This window comes from Aulonocara stuartgranti, assembly GCF_965226115.1.
Source record: "Aulonocara stuartgranti genome assembly, chromosome: 18".
In the NCBI taxonomy this organism is placed as follows: domain Eukaryota; kingdom Metazoa; phylum Chordata; class Actinopteri; order Cichliformes; family Cichlidae; genus Aulonocara; species Aulonocara stuartgranti.
Window position 1 is genome coordinate 17,281,548 of NC_138954.1, and position 17,809 is coordinate 17,299,356.

Here is a 17,809-nt window from a genome sequence, read left to right on the forward strand (position 1 = left end):
AACGATGGAACAGGTTATTCATCGAGTATTTTCAATATTTCTTTGTGTCGTTTTATTTTGTTTTACTTTCTTTTATTTTTAACTTGGTTGAGCGGAAGTCGGTGCGCCGCAGTAATGTTCCCGCAGGAACAAGGAAATCGAAAACGTCCAGCAGCGGCTTCTGCGATAAAGCCCCACCTCTGAAGGTGGATGTGACCAGTGGACACAGGTGGGTTTTTCATATACATTCTGCAAAATAATACAAAGTTATTGTTAAACATCTTAAAAACGCGTTTGCAGGGTATAGCGGGTTTAAACATTTACCATTTAGCGAAATCGTCCTGGCTAACCTCAGCTGTCAGTAGATGCTCTGACAATGGATCCCAGGAAGCTATTTCTTAGCTCGATATAAAGGCGTGATTACCGCAGCGTCGAATGGTCATAAATGTCTTCATATCGATGTTTATTCCTCAGCGGCAGCTATCCTGACGGATTGTTAGTGTGTTTCCTTCAGGATCCGCCAGTAAACCCAGGCTTTGGAGTAACGTTACAGCTGATAATATGGGGCTGCTATCTGACCCAAACAGAAGACGGGCTTTGATCAGCATGCTGACTCGCCTCAATGCCCCAATCTGGTGAGCTTTAGTCAGTGCGAACCGTCTGCCTACTTTCGTTTAGCTCTCTCTCTCTCTATTAATATTACTTCTGTCTTGTTTTAGTGTGGTCTGCTACTTTGCCGGTGTGGCTTGGTTCATGGGTTTGGCCTTTGAGCCGTTCACTCTGCGGACATACATGTCAGAGAATGCCATGGGCTCTACCATGGTGGAGGAGCGCTTTCCAGCTGGGGAGAGAGCGCTGGCCACAGGGAGGGAGTTTGCAGCCCATAAGAAGAAAGTTGGGTAAGGTTTACTATAAGCTTGTGGGTCTTTATGCAGTTCCTAGTTTTTTGTTGTTTTTTCAAACTCAAGTCTAGGTAGAAGTCTGATCGTTTTTAGTGTAATCTTGTTTGACTATTTGCTTCTCTGCAGTGGGATGCCAGTGGACTGGCTTGTGAAGAATATGCAGGATCGAGGACTGGAAGTGTTTACTCAGAGCTTCTCTCGCACACTACCCTTCCCTGATGAAAACAAAGAGCGATATGTACGTTTATCGTGGAAAACTGATTTTGTTCTCAGCAAGAGACAGACTGGTGTTTGCATAATCTTTATGAATATTTCATGACTTTGTTTTTGGTGCTGTCTCCTCTTCTTGGCAGATTGTAAAAGGCACAAATGTATATGGTATCCTTCGAGCTCCTAGAGCTCCACGAACTGAAGCCTTGGTGCTGAGTGCTCCCTGCAGCCCAGGTGATAACAACAACCAGGCTGTGGGACTGCTTCTCGGCTTGGCTCAGTACTTCAGAAGTGAGTACAACACTCATTCCCCTCTCCTCCTCCACAATTTGAATGATGCTGCAGTTGCTTTTCTTGGTTTAATGAATGTTGTTTGTTTAATAGATCAGATTTACTGGGCAAAGGACATCATCTTCCTTGTCAATGAGCATGATTTGATTGGTATGCAGGCCTGGTTGGAGGGCTACCATCACACCAACACTACAGGTGATCAAACACGTGTATCTAGTTACAGTACAGTAAAATAAAGGAAAGAGATGTACAACTAAGTTAACTTTACTGCTGAAATGGTTCATCCAGGTATGTCGTGGTCTCCATTACAAGGCCGTGGCGGATCAATTCAGGCAGCACTGTCCCTGGAGCTTAGCAGTGATGTCATCACCAGTTTGGACCTGGTACTGGAAGGCCTCAATGGCCAGTTACCCAACCTGGACTTAGCAAACCTCTTCTATGCCTTTTGTCAGAAGATAGGAGTTCTTTGCACCATCCAGGGCAAGGTAAATGCTTATAAACAGACGCACTCTGCTCTGTGCATGGTTAGCAGAGTGCTAAGATTATGTGTTGGAGAGTCGTTATGTAGCTTTTCTTTGTGGATGTGTTTACAGCTGCAAAGGAACGATTGGGATAGCGTGTCAGGGTACAACCACGCTGTGCAGACTATGATGCTGATGGTGATGAAGCAGGCCAGTGGGCGGCCCTGGGGAGACCACGGCCTGTTTCTGCGCTACCACATCGAAGCTGCAACCATCAAGGGTGTCAACAGCTTCCGGCAGTACAAGACTGACGCCACTACCATCGGCAGGTCAGAGATGGTGTATACTGATTTTGTTTATATTTAAGGCTTTTATGTTCTGCTTGTAATTTGACACTTTTATGATCTTTTTTTTGTCTAAATGAATGTCCTGCAGGCTGCTGGAAGGAATGTATCGTAAGCTGAATAACCTCCTGGAGCGCCTGCACCAGTCCTACTTCTTCTACCTCATGCCGTCACTCTCTCACTTTGTCTCTATTGGATACTACATGCCAGCCTTCGGCCTGCTCGCCGTTATTCTGCTGCTTCGTGTATCCTGAAATAAAAATGAAATGAAATGTATAAAAGAAACCTAATAACAGCTGAGAGCAGGGTGGGAACAAATTCAACCTTCAGTTTTTTTCCTTGACTGTAATACAGGCATTAGACTTGTGGGTTCAACTCAATACTCCACCATCGACAACAGAGGATGGAGTTGCTGACATTGATCAGGTTAGACACACGTGCTAAGACAAACTCATCAAAACTGAACCTGAATTTTGCTGATTAAGCAACACTAATAAAAATCTGCTTCCTTCCAGCAGTCCAGTCCAGGAGTGCTGTCGGTGTTGACTCCTCTGGTGATCAGCCACCTGACAGGAGTTGCTCTGTACGCGCTGCCGATCCGTTTTCAGGAGACTGCTGTCGAACATTTCCCTGTGTCTGAGACCGAGGCTGTGGTTCTGACAGCAATTGCTATTTACACAGCAGGCCTGGCGTTGCCGCATAACACACACAGGTACTACATTGTGTGTGTGTGTGTGTGTGTGTGTGTGTGTGTGTGTGTGTAAATTGATTTTCCTTGTTTATTTCCTTGTACATTTTATTAAATACACCTGTCCTACTGCTTGTTAACCCAAATATTTAATCAATCAATCAGATGATAGTAAGAAGTGGTTTGTCTGAGTATTTCACAAACTGCCCACACAACAATCTCTAGGGTTTACAGAGAATGATCAGAAAAAGAGAGAAAAATATCCAGTGAGCGACAGTTCCTGATGTCAGAGTAGAGTGACTCGAGGAGGGCAAAACATTAATGTACAAACTATGAAACTGAGTTTTCAGTATGAGCACAAATTCAAATCATTCAGGGTTCTCACACTGAGTTATGTATGCATCAGTGCACACACTTAAGAGACATCCACATAGGAAGTGATTTCAAAGTGACCAGAAACCACAGAAAGTCAGTAGCACTTGGTAACTTTAAGTTAAAAAGGGGACGGCGACGTAAAATCTGTGGGGCCCGAATGAGTCGATCAACTAAAGTGAGCTTCCTGTGTGGATTACCCCTCAAAGTTCAGTACATAAAGTTAAATTGTAAACATGTCAAAACATAACTTTTAGTTGATTATCAGACAATGGCTAACTTGACGCAGGAGATTAAGTGAGCTGTTGTGTTGTTTGTTGCAGACTGCTGTCGGGGGAGGGCACGGAGCAGGGCTGGAGAGTGCTGAAGCTCGTCGCGGTGCTGTACCTGGCTGTGCTGCTGGGCTGCACTGCCCTCATCAACTTCTCCTTAGGCTTCATTCTGGCTCTCACTCTGGTGCCCTTAGCTGCCTTTGTCACACCCCACGTTCCAAAGTAAACACCTGCACAGACACTTTGGCCTTCATAGCCCTCTATCACTATACAGAACTAAAACCGTGTTCTGCTCTTTTTCTCTCTCCAGGGTTTTGTCAGCGTTCATCTTGGTCATCCTCAGCCCAGCTTGCACGCTCCTGTTTTCAGTCTTTTTCTTTCAAGAGCTGCAAGACATGCCTGTCAGCTTCCAAGATGGCTGGTTGCTGTATCTATCAGTCATTTCACAGGGGATCCTGGACCACTCCCTGTACGGATCTTTAGTCTACCCACTCATAGCATTGCTGGTTTATCCATGCTGGCTGCTTTTCTGGAACATCCTCTTCTGGAAGTAGCCCACAGGTCCACTGAAGGGTCTCGTGAGTGCGACCGCCCTCCGAAATGTACTCAGGTCTGTCATTGCTGGGTGAATGTGAAGAATTACCAGTTGAATCCACTGGAGAGGAAAAAACAATGTACTGTAGTTGCCTTGGAGAAGACGCAGCAACTCCAACTCCATGTTTGGACATTTGGTTATTACGTTTACTCAAAATATTTCAGACTTTAAACATCAGAGGCATTTCTGAGTCACCAAAAACTATTTGAAAGTGAGCAAAATGAACTGATTTCTACTTAACATCAGTCTTAGAATTACACAGTATAGCTGCATGAAGGGGATGAGTTTCCCAATAACTATAAAAGTCACCGTTGGGTTGATTTGTGTAAAAGGAGATTTTGATTAAAGACTTTTTTGGGGATTTCTTCTAAAGGTTTTTTGGGGGGATACATAAAGAACAATACAGTTTTTTTATTAATCATACAGGATGCTAAACATTGACTCGGTACCAACATATAAAACAGTGATATAATGGTAGAAACCACTTTGGCCGTCTGCCTCTTTTTAAAATGTTTGTCTGCATTGGAACAAGCCATCACTACATCTAATATTTTTATACTTGTTGAAATTTTGGTTTGTGTTTATTTCATATTTATGGCTGCCAAAAATAAAATACATTTTGACACCTTCCTGTATTATCACTGCACATACGTACATCTTATTTACTGCGGCAAATACATAAAAACGTTCCATTAGGACAGGGGTGTTCACGAATTTGATATCATTTACCGTGTCACAGAATTATTTAACATTAATCTGTAATATAATAAACATGGATGAAAAATAGTTTTTTTAGTGTAGAAAAACACAAAAAAAAGAGTGAAATGACACTTTTCCTACAGAAAGATTTCAGACCTGTTGCCACAGATTAAAAGGACTTCCACAAAGGCCCTGTACAAACATCTGGAGGGTTTACAGAGAACGGTCAAAGACAAAATACCCAGTGAGCTGCAGTTCTCTGGTTAAACATGCCTGTTTGATGCTAGAGGTTGGAGAAGAAGACCACACTGCTTCAAGATAAGACCCAGAAATAACCACATTACAGCAAAGTATGCTGAAGAGCATCTTGAGCCTTAAAGCCGATGGGCTACAGCAGCAGAAGATCGCACCAGATTCTGTTCACCTAGGAGCAGGAAGCTGAGGCTATGATTCACACTGCAGCCTTCTTGAGTATTGATGCTGACCGTGTTCATGCCTTTATGACCACAGTGGACCCATCGTCTGATGGCTGCAGGATAACGTACCATGTCAGAAAACTCAAATCATCTCAAACTGGTTTCTTGATATGACAATGAGTTCACTCTACTCGCATGGCCTCCACAATCACAGATCTCAAGGCAACAAAGCACCTTTGGGATGATGTGGAACAGGAGATTAACATCATGTATGTGTATGTGCAGCTGACAGATGTGCAGCATCTGTACGATGCCGTCATGCCATTCTGATGGATGTTTCCAGCACCTTGTCGAATCTGCGCCATGAAGAATTAAGTTAATTCTGAAGGCAAACAGAGGTCCAACCTCTTACTAGCAGGCTGTGCCTAATAACGTGACATTTGTAGATCTCACAAGAACAGAAGAAACAGCATTTATTTTAATTCCATCTTGTTTATTCAGATAATGTGAGCTTTTACAGTATTATGTACTGAAAACAGATCATTCTTTTGCTGTCACATCTCAAAGAAACAAATTAGATCAGCTGCTAAATGTACAATTACTCAATGCTCCTCTGGTAAAAATAATACAAGTAATACAATGTTATACAAAAATAAAAGCACTCAACAACCCTGTAAATGCATCACAAATCCTTCTCTTTACAGCCACTGCTGCTTCTTTTTTTATTTTAAAAACACTTTTAATATTCTTTTGGCACCAACAGATGTCATATTAACAGACAGAATAGGGTATTGCACAAGGCTTCAACCTTTCTTATCACTTCACAGTTGGCAGACACCGGAGTTTGACATTTCCACAAATTCAGCTCCAATCAAATTTACCTCCCTTCTCTTCCCACCTAAAATAAATATTAGGCTGTCTGTGTTGCTTGCTCCACACACACACGCACGCACACACACACACTCACTAACACCCACGCACGCACACAGGAAAATAAATAGCAAGGAGATCTGGCTCGATGCAGATGTATGTCATGGTCAGGTCATGTCCATATAAACTGTCAAAGCTTCGCGTCAGCAGTTCATCGTCTGAGCAGCGAAGGGTGCAGCTCTGCGTCATGCTACAGCGCTTCAAACGGCCCCGTCTTCAGCAGCCAGCCAGCTGTCAGAGGACTCTCAGTGCACTTGACAGGCTTCGTGTAAGTATTTTGTCAACATGTAAGTGGCAGAATTAGTCTTCTCACTCTGTGTGTATGTATGTGTGCGTGCGAGTGAGTGAGAAGTGAAAACAGGACAGTGATGAAGGGCAGTCAGCTGCTGCTTAAACCAGACTCTCCCCGATCCTCTCGCCTTCCTTTCTCCTTTGTGTGAGATGAAAAAAAGATCACTGTCAGCAGGGGGAGAAGGTCCAGGAGAGTAAAACAAATATTGATTCCTAGGTATCTGTTATAGTACCTGCTGGATAAAGCTCTGTGTGTCAGGTCTGGCTGTAGCGCAGATCTCGCAGCCGGGACGAGATGGCTTGTTGATGAAAGTGCACGAGGGACACGCCCACTCTGTCTGCTGAGTTCACAAACATGTGGAGTTCATTTAGAGCTCTATCAAAAGTAATAATACTGCTTATCTATAATGTCTGTGCTGTCAAGGTGTTCATTATTCGTAATTAACAAATACACCATTACTTTTCTTGCTGGGAACTATGGTTTGAAAAATTAGGTAGATTTTGCATTAACTCTTGTCTGTGGGGATTAAGAGCCCAGAGCCCACCAACACTGACCTATGACTGCATTACAAACAGGTTTACTTTAAGGTTTAATTCACTCCAAGCATAATCTATCCTTTAACTCTTCCCTCCTGGGATGCCTACTAGGGGTAACCCTTGTTTCTCTTTTCTGAACAGAGCAGTTTCTTTCATATTGTAGGCTGGCTTCCAGGACAAAATGACTGGGTCAGTTTATACAGCGTACTAGAGCCAAAACATGTCCTTGTTATTAGGGTGCAGGGGAGTTAATCAAGTTTGGCATTCCTGTGTCCCTGCAATGTTAGAAGCATCATATACTAAACACATACCTGTGTTTTACTCGCTTTGCTGGTATGATCATTCAGCTGCAGCTTCTCAATGTCGAGAACATCTTTGATGTCACCTGGTCTGTCGCTCCCTCCACCTGTACCTGCGGACAACACAATGTTAAACTGGCTGCATCTACATCCAGCTTGAAAGACTTTCACACGCCTACAAAAATCCCAAAATAAAGAATTGTAATTTTTGAATAATATCTTAAGGTTATTTAGCAGCCCCACTCACAAATTCCTGACAGAACATGTATAATTCCTACATTAGGAATTGTTTTCCTGCAGTGTTAATTCAGGTTTGATGACTCTCAAACCGTAGGGATTGTCCGGATTCTTGTATTTTCTCCACATAGCTTCCCCCAAAAGACAGCGAGTAATTAGAATAATTAATCTAATAGCACTTTATGCTCATCAGTATCAGCGGTCATCATGCTTTTCAGGAATTTAGCCGTTACGCAGTCTGGCTTGGATTTCAGCGTAGTACCATCATATCTATTTCCCCTTTCCTCCTGTCATGCTCCTCTATCTGCTCCTCCCAGGGCACCATCGGTTTTACAAATGGGACTCTGTATCTTGGTGCTCAGAAGCACTCGATTTGGTCGATGCCATGTGTGTGGACAGGTGTTCATCCTTCTTGAAACGAAGGTCTATGTTGGTGTTTCGGACACCAACGAAAAACGATAAGACAGGCTGGCAGTTAAAAACGTGGACAGTTAAAGACTGGGTGCAAATCTTCTGCAGTCAGGAACTAATCTGGAAATCACGAGACTTTAATGTGTACACAGGTGACTTTCTACTAGACTTTATGCTTCGTTGACCACGAGTTTGAGACGCAGTAAATCTAAAAGATGATCGAGTCAGCAAACATTGCTCCGGTGTTCGGTCACAGAGTGCTGGCTGCTCGGCGGCAACGCTTCCTCCATGAAGGGTTTCTTTACCTAATGAAATGAAACTAATTATGCAATAACTTCCAACATCCCCCTGATTCAGCAGCAGGAAAGGTTCAGTTTATATCAGTATTATCTCAGCACATCAGTGACAAAAAGCTCTAAAGTACTGAGGATGGTTAAGGTGGCTGCGACTGACTCTGCTAACAAGTGTTGTTGTTAATTAGCAGGACCGCAGCAGTGCACTGCAGATGCAACCGAAACATCATCATCGCAATGTACCTTGAACTCACCCTGGTTGTTGTGGGGAAGCCTTGAAGGGAGGGTGTTGTAACCCCTCCAGTCCTGGGAGGTGGGCCCGTTGCCTGGGGGGAGAGGTGTGGTGAGTAGGGCACTCTCCAGGTCCTGCTGGAACAGCTGGCGGGTAATCCGGGCTTGCCGGGCAGAGATCAAGTATAGGTACGCTGTATCGCCATCCTTCTGCACCCCGTAGGAAGCTAATGACCTCGGCTCGGTGCACAAACACTGACCGATCACCCAGCGCTGGACGCGAGGATGGAAACCGTACTCGAGAAATACCTGAAGAAGAAGAAGAAGAAAGGAGGAGGAAGTCAGTGAGTGCAAATTTAAGATCAGCTACATTTCCAGCTGTTGTAACCAGCAGGTTTCTGACCTGTTGCTTGAGTGCAGCCACAGTCATGTAGGGAAACACTTTCACTGTGACGCAACAGGACGAGGAGACATCCTCCACCACCACAGATAAACTGCAACACAGACATGGCACACGGGTAAACCCTGGAAGACACAGCGGTCATAATAATGACCTTGAATAGCCCTGCGCAGCCAAACGTTTCTCCACCTCCTCACCTGATTTCCCCATCTGCGTAGTTTTTTTCCGACAGCTGTATCGTCAGCGCCGCTTTCTGTCGAGCCAGCGCGGACGCGTGCTGTGAAGCAGCTTGCGTGTCGCCGGCTTCGATTGCCCTGGTGAGCTCCAAACACAGCTCCTCTGAAAAGCACAGCACAGCAATTAAACGTGACATTATTAAACTACACTGTGAGTAAAGAGAGAGAGAGAGAGAAAAAAAAAACCCATGGCGACAAACATGGATGCTCACCGCTCAGCGGGAGCGAGGCTGAGCTCCACTGCTCCTTCGCCACTGCCGTGTTGTTCTGTTTGCTGTCTGATTCGTATGTATCCACATTTGCAACTGTCAGAGGAGAGATGGAGAAGTTTGTCACTGAAGTGCTTTACAACGCCTTGAAGTCAACACATACCAAGTTCAGCCGATATCAGTGTTTACACTTGCTGCACCGGGTTGATAAAGGTCCTACGTCTGCGCACGTTTATCACTAAGCAACAAAGCAAAAGCATACAAAGACTAACGCCCTATAACAGTTGACCCAAACCAAACGATACTTTATCTCCTCCAACTAACATGTGTAACGCTGCTTTGATTTGATTCCAGCTTTTACCATTAACCTCAGATAGAAAACATCTAAAGTGCTTTTTCTTTGACTTCTCACAGCGTGAGTTACGTTTCGCAGACACAAATTTTTTTTAGGTGCAATACGTTTACAGTATAACAAGGGTCAGTAATTTGCCCTTATTTACTCAGTTTGTTTATAAAGAGTCTTTTTAACGGTTTAACAAATGGTTTTATTCATCCCCTTTAACCTGAGGTAAACCCTATTTTCACGTTTTTATGAAAAGAAAAATGTAATAAACAAAAGTATGAGGGGAGAGAGAGACAGGCAAAACGGGTAGAGAAAAAAAATAGATTGTTCATCAGCATGCCGCCACCAGAGGGCGCCTCAGGTTTTATTTCTTTACAAACAAGAGCTCTCAGCGGGCTACACTGACACTTTAATGTTTTATGATGTTTTTATTACAACATGCTGACGTCAGCATTGTAAATATGGGTAGCAAGTGTAGTTTATTAATCTTTTTGAGTCATTGTGAAGTTATATAATCTTATATTGAAAAAATGTTTTAAAGAAGAAAAAAAAAGCTTATGTCCCCCAATGACCAATATATTGCTTTACAGTTTTTTTCTTAATTGGTGTGACCCTAACCTTTGACCTATGACCTTGAAGCATTAAATACTCGAATAGTGTATTTTATCATCTTCACCCACATGATTGGAACCCAACTGACTGAAATCTTTGGCTTCTGTAAGCTGAAAAAACATTTATTCATGCTCTGTGTGACTTTTGCAAAGCTTTACGGCGTCATTGTGACGTCGCAGGGTCTCCATGCCCTTTCATATGACATATTACTCCATATGTGTTCTTGGATTTATTTTCACGGTCATTTGAAGGTCAAGGTCAAATGCTTAACCAACCTAGGTACTCATGTCCCCCAAGGCCTACTATGTTGTTGCAAAATTTGAAGATGATCCATGAAAAATTGTGGTTAATTTAAAGTTTGTACTGATTTCCACATTTGGTATGACCTTTAACTTGACCTGATTCTGGCATCTACCATCACAGGAAATTTGAAAACGATATCTTGAAAACTCAGGATGCTAGACTGTTAGGAAACAGACCGATTACATACTCTCTCCCTTTGGGTGGAGGCTTGAAAGCATTTTGTTTGTTGAACTGTTACAGCAAAAACTGAGTGCAACACAGATTAAGACAAAAAGTTTTGCGTCATTGTAAAAAAGAACCAGTAAGAAACGGTTTTGCTGTGTATGCACAAAGTAAGGACGCTGATGCTTTGTGCTTTCAAGAGATTTGCAGTTCATCAAAGCTGATTCAAAATGGACCGTTGCCAGTCAAAACGCAGAAGAGGATCCTTTACTCAGCAGATATTTGGGTGAAAGTTGAACTGAGTTTTCAAATTGAAGCAACACAGCGGAAAAAAATGCGTCACAGGGAACAGAATTGTGAAATACACTTTACGTCCTCTCAAACCACTCGTTAACAAATATCTAATTAGTTACAGCAAACATGGCAGAAACTGTGCAACTAAAATCGACTAAAATAGGTTGCTGTTTGCTGGATTTGCTTTAGTAGAATTGTGCAGCAGCTGTGGTTTAAAATCCACAGCTCCATGTTTTTAGGCATGGTCAAGACGACCTGCTGAAGTTGAAGGAGTCAAGTGACTGTATGCTCACTGGCTGCTTTGTTAGCTACACCTTTTTCAACTGCTTGTTAACACGAATCACAGGACAGGACCTCGGCACATTTTGGTATGTAGACATGGTAGAGATGCCCTGCTGAACAGAGTATCACAACAGGGGAGAAGGGTGATCTTAGTGACCTGGACCTTAAAATCTCAGAACAACAACCAACAAAAGGCCTGGTTTCAGTTACTGAGTCTTTAGTCCTAATGTTTACTAAAATGGATTTTTGGAAAGGATGTACAATGTTGTTTAATGAGTGTTACATTTATATTTGACTGATATAAACCATTTTTCATTTTATCGGAAATAAAGAAACAAAATTGTCAAACTGACCTCTGTGTGCCTCTCTTAGTGAAGACATCATCACGGTGGCCCACTCCTCGGCCTCTCGGTCGCAGCGGAAGTTGAAGCGGATGCAGTCGTGAGGCGGAGCAACAAGACGCATCTCATGGCAGCGAGAGGACTTGACCTCATACTGCACAGAGCGCAGGTCAAACTCTGCGATAAACTGCAGGTAAAAACACAAAGTGATGTAAGAAAATTTCTTCCCCATACGTTAGCTGAAGTGTGACAAATGAATCCTAGAGCCAAAAACTCAGTTCCAACACCAACAAGTCAAATCACTTTCGTTTGCATCCACATGACTAATTGTTTAATATGTCAAAAAACACCTCAAACCTGAAAAGCTAACGAATGTTTAGCATATTAAAAAGGAAGACCCTCCTTTGCACTGAACAAGAGCTGAGGGAGGAAAAAAAACAAACAGTAGATGCAACAAATCCAAACTGCAGTTCTCTTTGGAGGACTATCACAGTTTAATAGAAAGGAAACAATCCCCTGATACATGGAAAAATGAAGCATGTGAAATCCTCACTTTGACAGAGAAAGACGTGTCATCAGTGAGTGAATTTGGCAGCAGAGATTTCTTTTACACACAATCCGTCTTGGAACATTCACTGTGGCAGTGGGATCTTCAGGGCACAGACAAAAGCCGGGAAGATGGATTTGCCTTCTGCCGGAAGGAATGCATGCACATTGTCTGATACGATAACGCGGGGTGGCTGTCAAGTCTTTGAGCTGAGACAGACGAGCTAAAAGAAGTTGAATCAAGACGTGTTTCGGTAGTCGAGGGGGAAATCTGTCAGAGTGGAGATGCAAAAGCAAATTCAGAGCCTGTCAGAGTTCAGGAAGATGACACACAGTGAATGTGACAAACAAAGGGCAGATCTGGGAGTTAAGTTATGATCTGGCCAGTCAGACACTGTGCAAAGTGAGGTGAGCTTAAGCATGTGTGCCTTTTTTGTTTATTTTATTGCCAGTATTGAGAAGATTAAACTTGTGTTTGTATTGAAATGTCTTTTGCATGCCACAATCTGCTAATTGATCCTTTGATCGTCAAAAAGTAGTAAAAAAAAAAAGCACAATTATGTGAAGCCAAACAGCTTTAAATGGCTTGCTTTGCCAGATTAATTGTGCAAAAATACACGTTTAGTCTCACAGACTGCTTAGAATTGGTCGGTTTTTAAGTATTTAGTATTTAAGATCAAAGCTTTATTTAAACTGAACAAGTTGCTGTTACTGAAAGAGAGACAATAAAACATAAAAACAAGCAGTAAATTTGAAAAATGACCGTATGTCATGCTCGAGTCTGAATGGTGGCCCTTTGCTGCATGGGCAAAAACTGTCCGAAAAATGTGTCTAAATATCATATCATAGATCTACAGTTTCATATTAGGCTCCATGATTTATTTCATGGTGTCACACGTTACATTTTGCGGCAATACTTTTTAATTATTTGGATGACGGTGTGCAGGCTTGCATAGGTAGCTCTGAACAGCAGCAGGACCATCCGAGACAAATCGAGGAGCTTGCTCCTAAACGAAGGGCTGACACACATAGACACACACACACACAAACACAGCAAATTATGCCAAACACAACAGGTTCAAACGCCACAAACCACACAAGAACCATGGGAAAGAGTATGGAGACACTTCACGAATGAGAAGCACTAAAGATGCGAGAACTAATCCGACATTAGAAGTTGAAAGTACTACGCTTACATTTGGTGTTTTATACAGCCTGTAAACATTCATTTCTTCTTTCTGCTGCTCCATTTAAGGGCCACCACAGCGCATCACCCGCCTCTATCTCACCCTATCCCTACCATCTTCTTCTGTCACATCCGTCATCCACCATACATCCATCAATCTCCTCTATGTTCTTCTTGAGCGTGGCCTCCTAGACTCCCCAATGCTCATCCCTGTCCAATATGTGTACATCCACATCACTGAAAGTGTCCACTGGCCTACAGGAGTAAATAGACTGCAGAGTCCTGGCCTGAAGAGGTAGTTGTGGGCTCTGCATTGTGCCATCCTCTTAGCCAGAGGTTGTTCGATTGTATAAACCACAGCAATCCTCCTGGCTCTTACTTTTTAATCGGGTCAACCAAAGAACCATCCAACAGTGGACACTCTTAGCTCGACAAAGCTAAAAGCTCAGTGAAAACAGGATAGCAACATCCTTCCATGTATTTCAAAAAACTGGTGGTTGCCTGGAGACTGTACTGTTTTTTGTTTTTCACATTTTGTGACGGATGGTAACTTGTTGTGATTAAATGGTTGCCCAGAGTTCACCTGATAGGATACAAATTTTGTGCAAACAGTCGCAGTCTGACTTGGACCGACTGCGATCCAGGCCAGACTTACGCCTGTCTCTAAAATGATTATTTTCTTTTCTTACCTTTATTCTTATTCATCATTTTAGCCAAACTCAAACACTTTTATATTTTCTGATTATGTTCTGATCAGTATTGTGCATAATTAACTACCTGCAAACTCACAAATGAATCATAATTCTGTGTTTAACCCTTACACTGTTTCTCTTGTTCAAAAGTATAATCTGTTAGTGACACAGTTCTTCATATTATAAAATGTTAAATAACTATCATATCCTGGGGTGCCTGATGTTTCCCACCGCCATCTTCACCATCCCTTTTCCAATATATCCACTTTCCCTCCTCTGCACATGTTCTAACCAACTCAGCCTTGCCTTTCTAACGTTGTCTCCAAACCGCTCAACCTGAGCTGTCCTTCTGTTGTACTCATTTCTAATTCCTGGTCACTTCCAATGAAAATCAAATATATCTTCAACTCTGCCTGCTGTCTTTTTGTTAGAGCCACAGTCAACAATCTAAATGGAAACAGTGGTAAAGCGCTAAGGTAAATGAACCTCTGTGCTCAGTGTGGTTTTCCTGATAAGCCATGCTGTTATTTTTATCTGTCATTACCAACTCTCCAATCACAGGAGGGCTTGAGCACTAAGGTTAGTCACGCCATTAACTGGCTAACAGAATGACTAAAGCTTCTTCTTCTGCTTAAGCCACTGTTTGAATCATTTGGTGTAGAATACCAGTGAATAAATACAGACTTCCTACAACACACATAATGAGAAATGACTTGCCAGTACAAGGCTGAAATCTGCATGTTTGTTCAGATGACAAGAGGATCGTGGAAATTCCCACCTGCCATTTTGCCATTAAGATTTGGAGAGTTTACCACTATAAAGGACTTCCCCCGTGATGCTGTTATGTCGTGGAAGGGCCGAAAATGAAAACGAAACTAAAAGTTTTAGTAACTACACTACTTCTCCGTTAAAACAACAATGTGAGGCTTTTTAAGACCCCCCTTTTAAAAACATACTGTTTGGTAATAAGCACGACACCGGGGAGGGAGTCTGAAGGCTCTGCTATCAGGCGCTTGATTGTCACAGTGGATCCTGGTGTAAACTGGAGGAAAGAGTTTCTGTTGTTCTGAGATTTGTCGTGCCTCAAATTGAATCCACCAAGGTGCACATGTCGTGCTATGAGATCCGTAAAACTGCGCGTAAAGGCCTTTTGTTAGTTAAGAATATAAATGTCACTTAAAAAAGGCGTTTGTGCACACACACACACACACACACACACGTTTAGGTTGATAACAAAAGCATTTGTTCTAAACATACAGATGTGTGTGTGTGTCTACGCTTACCACACTGCGGTTTCCGCTCGTATCGCGTAAAGCCAGTCGGAACTCTCCGGCCCGGCTCGGGTCCATGCTGAGCTGCAGGCGCAGAGCCTCGCTGCCCGCTCCGGGGAGGTACAGCGGTCGGATCCCGGAATGGCACACCGAAACACGGACGGACATTAAGACTGTACTGCAGCAGGCGGTAGGTGCAGGGCCGCCGCATGCAGCCTGTGGGGACGAGGCAGGAATCGGGGCTGGCGGAGCCCAGCCGCCCGAGCTGAGAGCCATGTCGCGGACACCACGGACGGGTGAGGCTCGGTACTGCTGCCCGTGTCTTCTGCGGGGTTTAACAGGTCCACCGGTGTTTAAAGAGAGCGCGTTTTATCACGGGGAGGCTCTGGCTGTCTCCGCGCCTCGCAAATTCTTCCATGTCTACCCGAAGCCGAGCGACAGAAAAACAAAACAGGAAGCTGAAGAGTACGACTGTAAATCTTCTCCGTAAAGAAACAGCGACTCCAATTTTAAAACAGCGCAATATAAGAAAGATTTAAAACACACACTCGGATTAAAAATTAAAAATATTAATCTCTAATCATCTCTAATAAAGAATTATATCTCTAATATTAATCATACTTGCCTTTGCTTCATGTTATTTATATGCACTGTTCAGAAAAAGAAAATGAAAGAAACAGTCATCCCAGTAGGCTATAAGTTATTTAAGCTTTATGGATGGTAAGACATGGATGTTAACGCCCTTTACTAACCCCTTATTAATCCCAGAGTTGGGAAATTCACATTGTTGTAGCAGCATAACAAAGGGTTGAACCTAGTGCAAAACATATAACTTGTTCCAGTTTCTTTGGTTGGATCTATGAAAAATACCAAACATAACATGGTTTGATAGACAAAAAAAAAGAGAGAGTGAAATACTTTTGTACCAGTAAGGTGATTCCCAAAGAGCTGTTAGTCAAAAACCTGACATATCTCGAAACTGTGTGCCTAAAAACAATTTAGGAAACTGGACAAATGGAGGAAAAAAAGAGTGTCGGGCCTAAAAACTATCTAAAACAGTTGAACAGAATCTGAAAGTTATGCCCTTATAAAAATAGGAAACAATCCAGCAAAGACCTAATACAGGACCTGAGACATGCATCTGGGCCTTCAGCTAAATTCATGCTGTTCACTGAAACCTCATCGGATATGGTCTCAGTGGAGGAGTGGCTGTCAAGAAGCCATTGTTAATGAAGGGAAAGATGTTTTCTCCTCTTTGTGGCTGAGGTATGCCACATTTCACATGAACTGATCTGATGGAGTAATGAATCCAAACTGAAACGTGTAGTTCAAATTATCAACGTATACAGAGAAAATCAGTGAAGATGTACAACAGTGAGTGTCTACAGCCATCTGTAAAACACAGTGGAGGATGTTTTGGGTTTTGTCTGGGGTCCGCATTTCAGCCAGTGGGAATCATGTCAAAATTGATAGAATTATTAATGCAGAACAGTACCACCAGATTTTGATCATCCATGAAACACTATTTCTAAAACATCTGATTTCCAAGGGTTTCGTTTTTCAGCATGGCAGTGATCCCAAATACACTGCCAATGCAGTAAAAGCATACCACACAATGGAGCACTGACAGTCATGGATCAGCCTGCCAAGAGCCCGGACCTCAACATTTATTGAAGCAGTGTGGGATCATCTTGACTTAGAACAGAACAAAAAGGAAGCCAACATTCAAAGAAGAGCTTTGGATGTTCTTCAAGAAGGAAGAACTATTCCTTAAGACTACTTAAAGAAATGATCAGAAAGCTTGGCTAAGAGATGTCAGACTGTGCTGAAGAATAAAGGTGGTCAAACACAATATCGACTTTCAAGCACATTTGAACTATAAAAGCTCAATTTTACCTTGTATTCTGTATTTCCATGTATATTTTCACATTTCAATAAATTGATGCACTTATTTTTTCATTTTGTGAGCAAAATATAAAGAAATGAGGGTGGATCAAAACTTCTGCGTGGTACTGCAAACGTAGATGAACGTACAAGCACTGATAACCTTGAACAGCAGAGAGGGAGAGTCTTTCTTAGACATTTTCTTCTAAGGAAAGTATTAACCTCCTTCTAACCTTTGTGCCATAATGAAAGCTGTTCAATGGCACATACCACATGGCACATAAGTTGTTTATTCCTATTTATGGAGATCTAAATAAATACATAAATAAATAAATAAAAACAAATCATAATTATTTGTTTAAAACTTCTCTCTAAATAAGACTGACAGATCGCACACAGAGGCACTAAGAGAAGATACTTTAATGGGCTCTGTCATGCATGGTCATGACCAAAAGTTTATACACAATGCAGAAGTAAAGCATCGAATTGTGCACTGGAGTCAATTCAAGAAGTCTGTCCTTCCAGCACAGGGTCTGTTAATAAGGCACATATTGCCTAATTCTGTGCACATCTGACTAAAAAACAAGTCC

The 17,809-nt window shown here is 42.5% G+C and overlaps 2 protein-coding genes across 6 annotated transcripts; one reads left to right on the forward strand and one right to left on the reverse strand.

Moving 5' to 3' along the window:
• Positions 1–97: 97 nt before the first annotated feature.
• On the forward strand, positions 98–4,752 carry gpaa1 (glycosylphosphatidylinositol anchor attachment 1). Of its 3 annotated transcripts, none has more exons than XM_082513328.1 (13): positions 98–208; positions 494–614; positions 699–878; positions 1,008–1,119; positions 1,235–1,382; positions 1,476–1,577; positions 1,671–1,867; positions 1,976–2,172; positions 2,279–2,432; positions 2,542–2,613; positions 2,703–2,899; positions 3,571–3,741; positions 3,830–4,752. In XM_082513328.1, the coding sequence occupies exons 2-13, from the start codon at positions 541–543 to the stop codon at positions 4,071–4,073; spliced, it is 1,848 nt and encodes a 615-aa protein (XP_082369454.1). In that variant the 5' UTR covers positions 98–208; positions 494–540; the 3' UTR covers positions 4,074–4,752. The 3 variants fall into 3 exon arrangements, with proteins under 3 accessions (XP_082369454.1, XP_082369456.1, XP_082369455.1); XM_082513330.1 differs by having other exon boundaries at positions 2,706–2,899; XM_082513329.1 differs by having other exon boundaries at positions 106–208; positions 454–614.
• A 949-nt stretch (positions 4,753–5,701) lies between these two features.
• sharpin (SHANK-associated RH domain interacting protein) lies at positions 5,702–15,882 on the reverse strand. Of its 3 annotated transcripts, none has more exons than XM_082513333.1 (9): positions 15,348–15,882; positions 11,653–11,827; positions 9,307–9,399; positions 9,056–9,197; positions 8,862–8,952; positions 8,482–8,767; positions 7,299–7,393; positions 6,684–6,791; positions 5,702–6,589 (listed from the first exon to the last, which is right to left on the reverse strand). In XM_082513333.1, the coding sequence occupies exons 1-9, from the start codon at positions 15,609–15,611 to the stop codon at positions 6,539–6,541; spliced, it is 1,305 nt and encodes a 434-aa protein (XP_082369459.1). In that variant the 5' UTR covers positions 15,612–15,882; the 3' UTR covers positions 5,702–6,538. The 3 variants fall into 3 exon arrangements, with proteins under 3 accessions (XP_082369459.1, XP_082369458.1, XP_082369457.1); XM_082513332.1 differs by having other exon boundaries at positions 6,684–6,788; positions 7,299–7,399; positions 15,348–15,881; XM_082513331.1 differs by having other exon boundaries at positions 7,299–7,399; positions 15,348–15,881.
• Between the last annotated feature and the right edge of the window lie 1,927 nt (positions 15,883–17,809).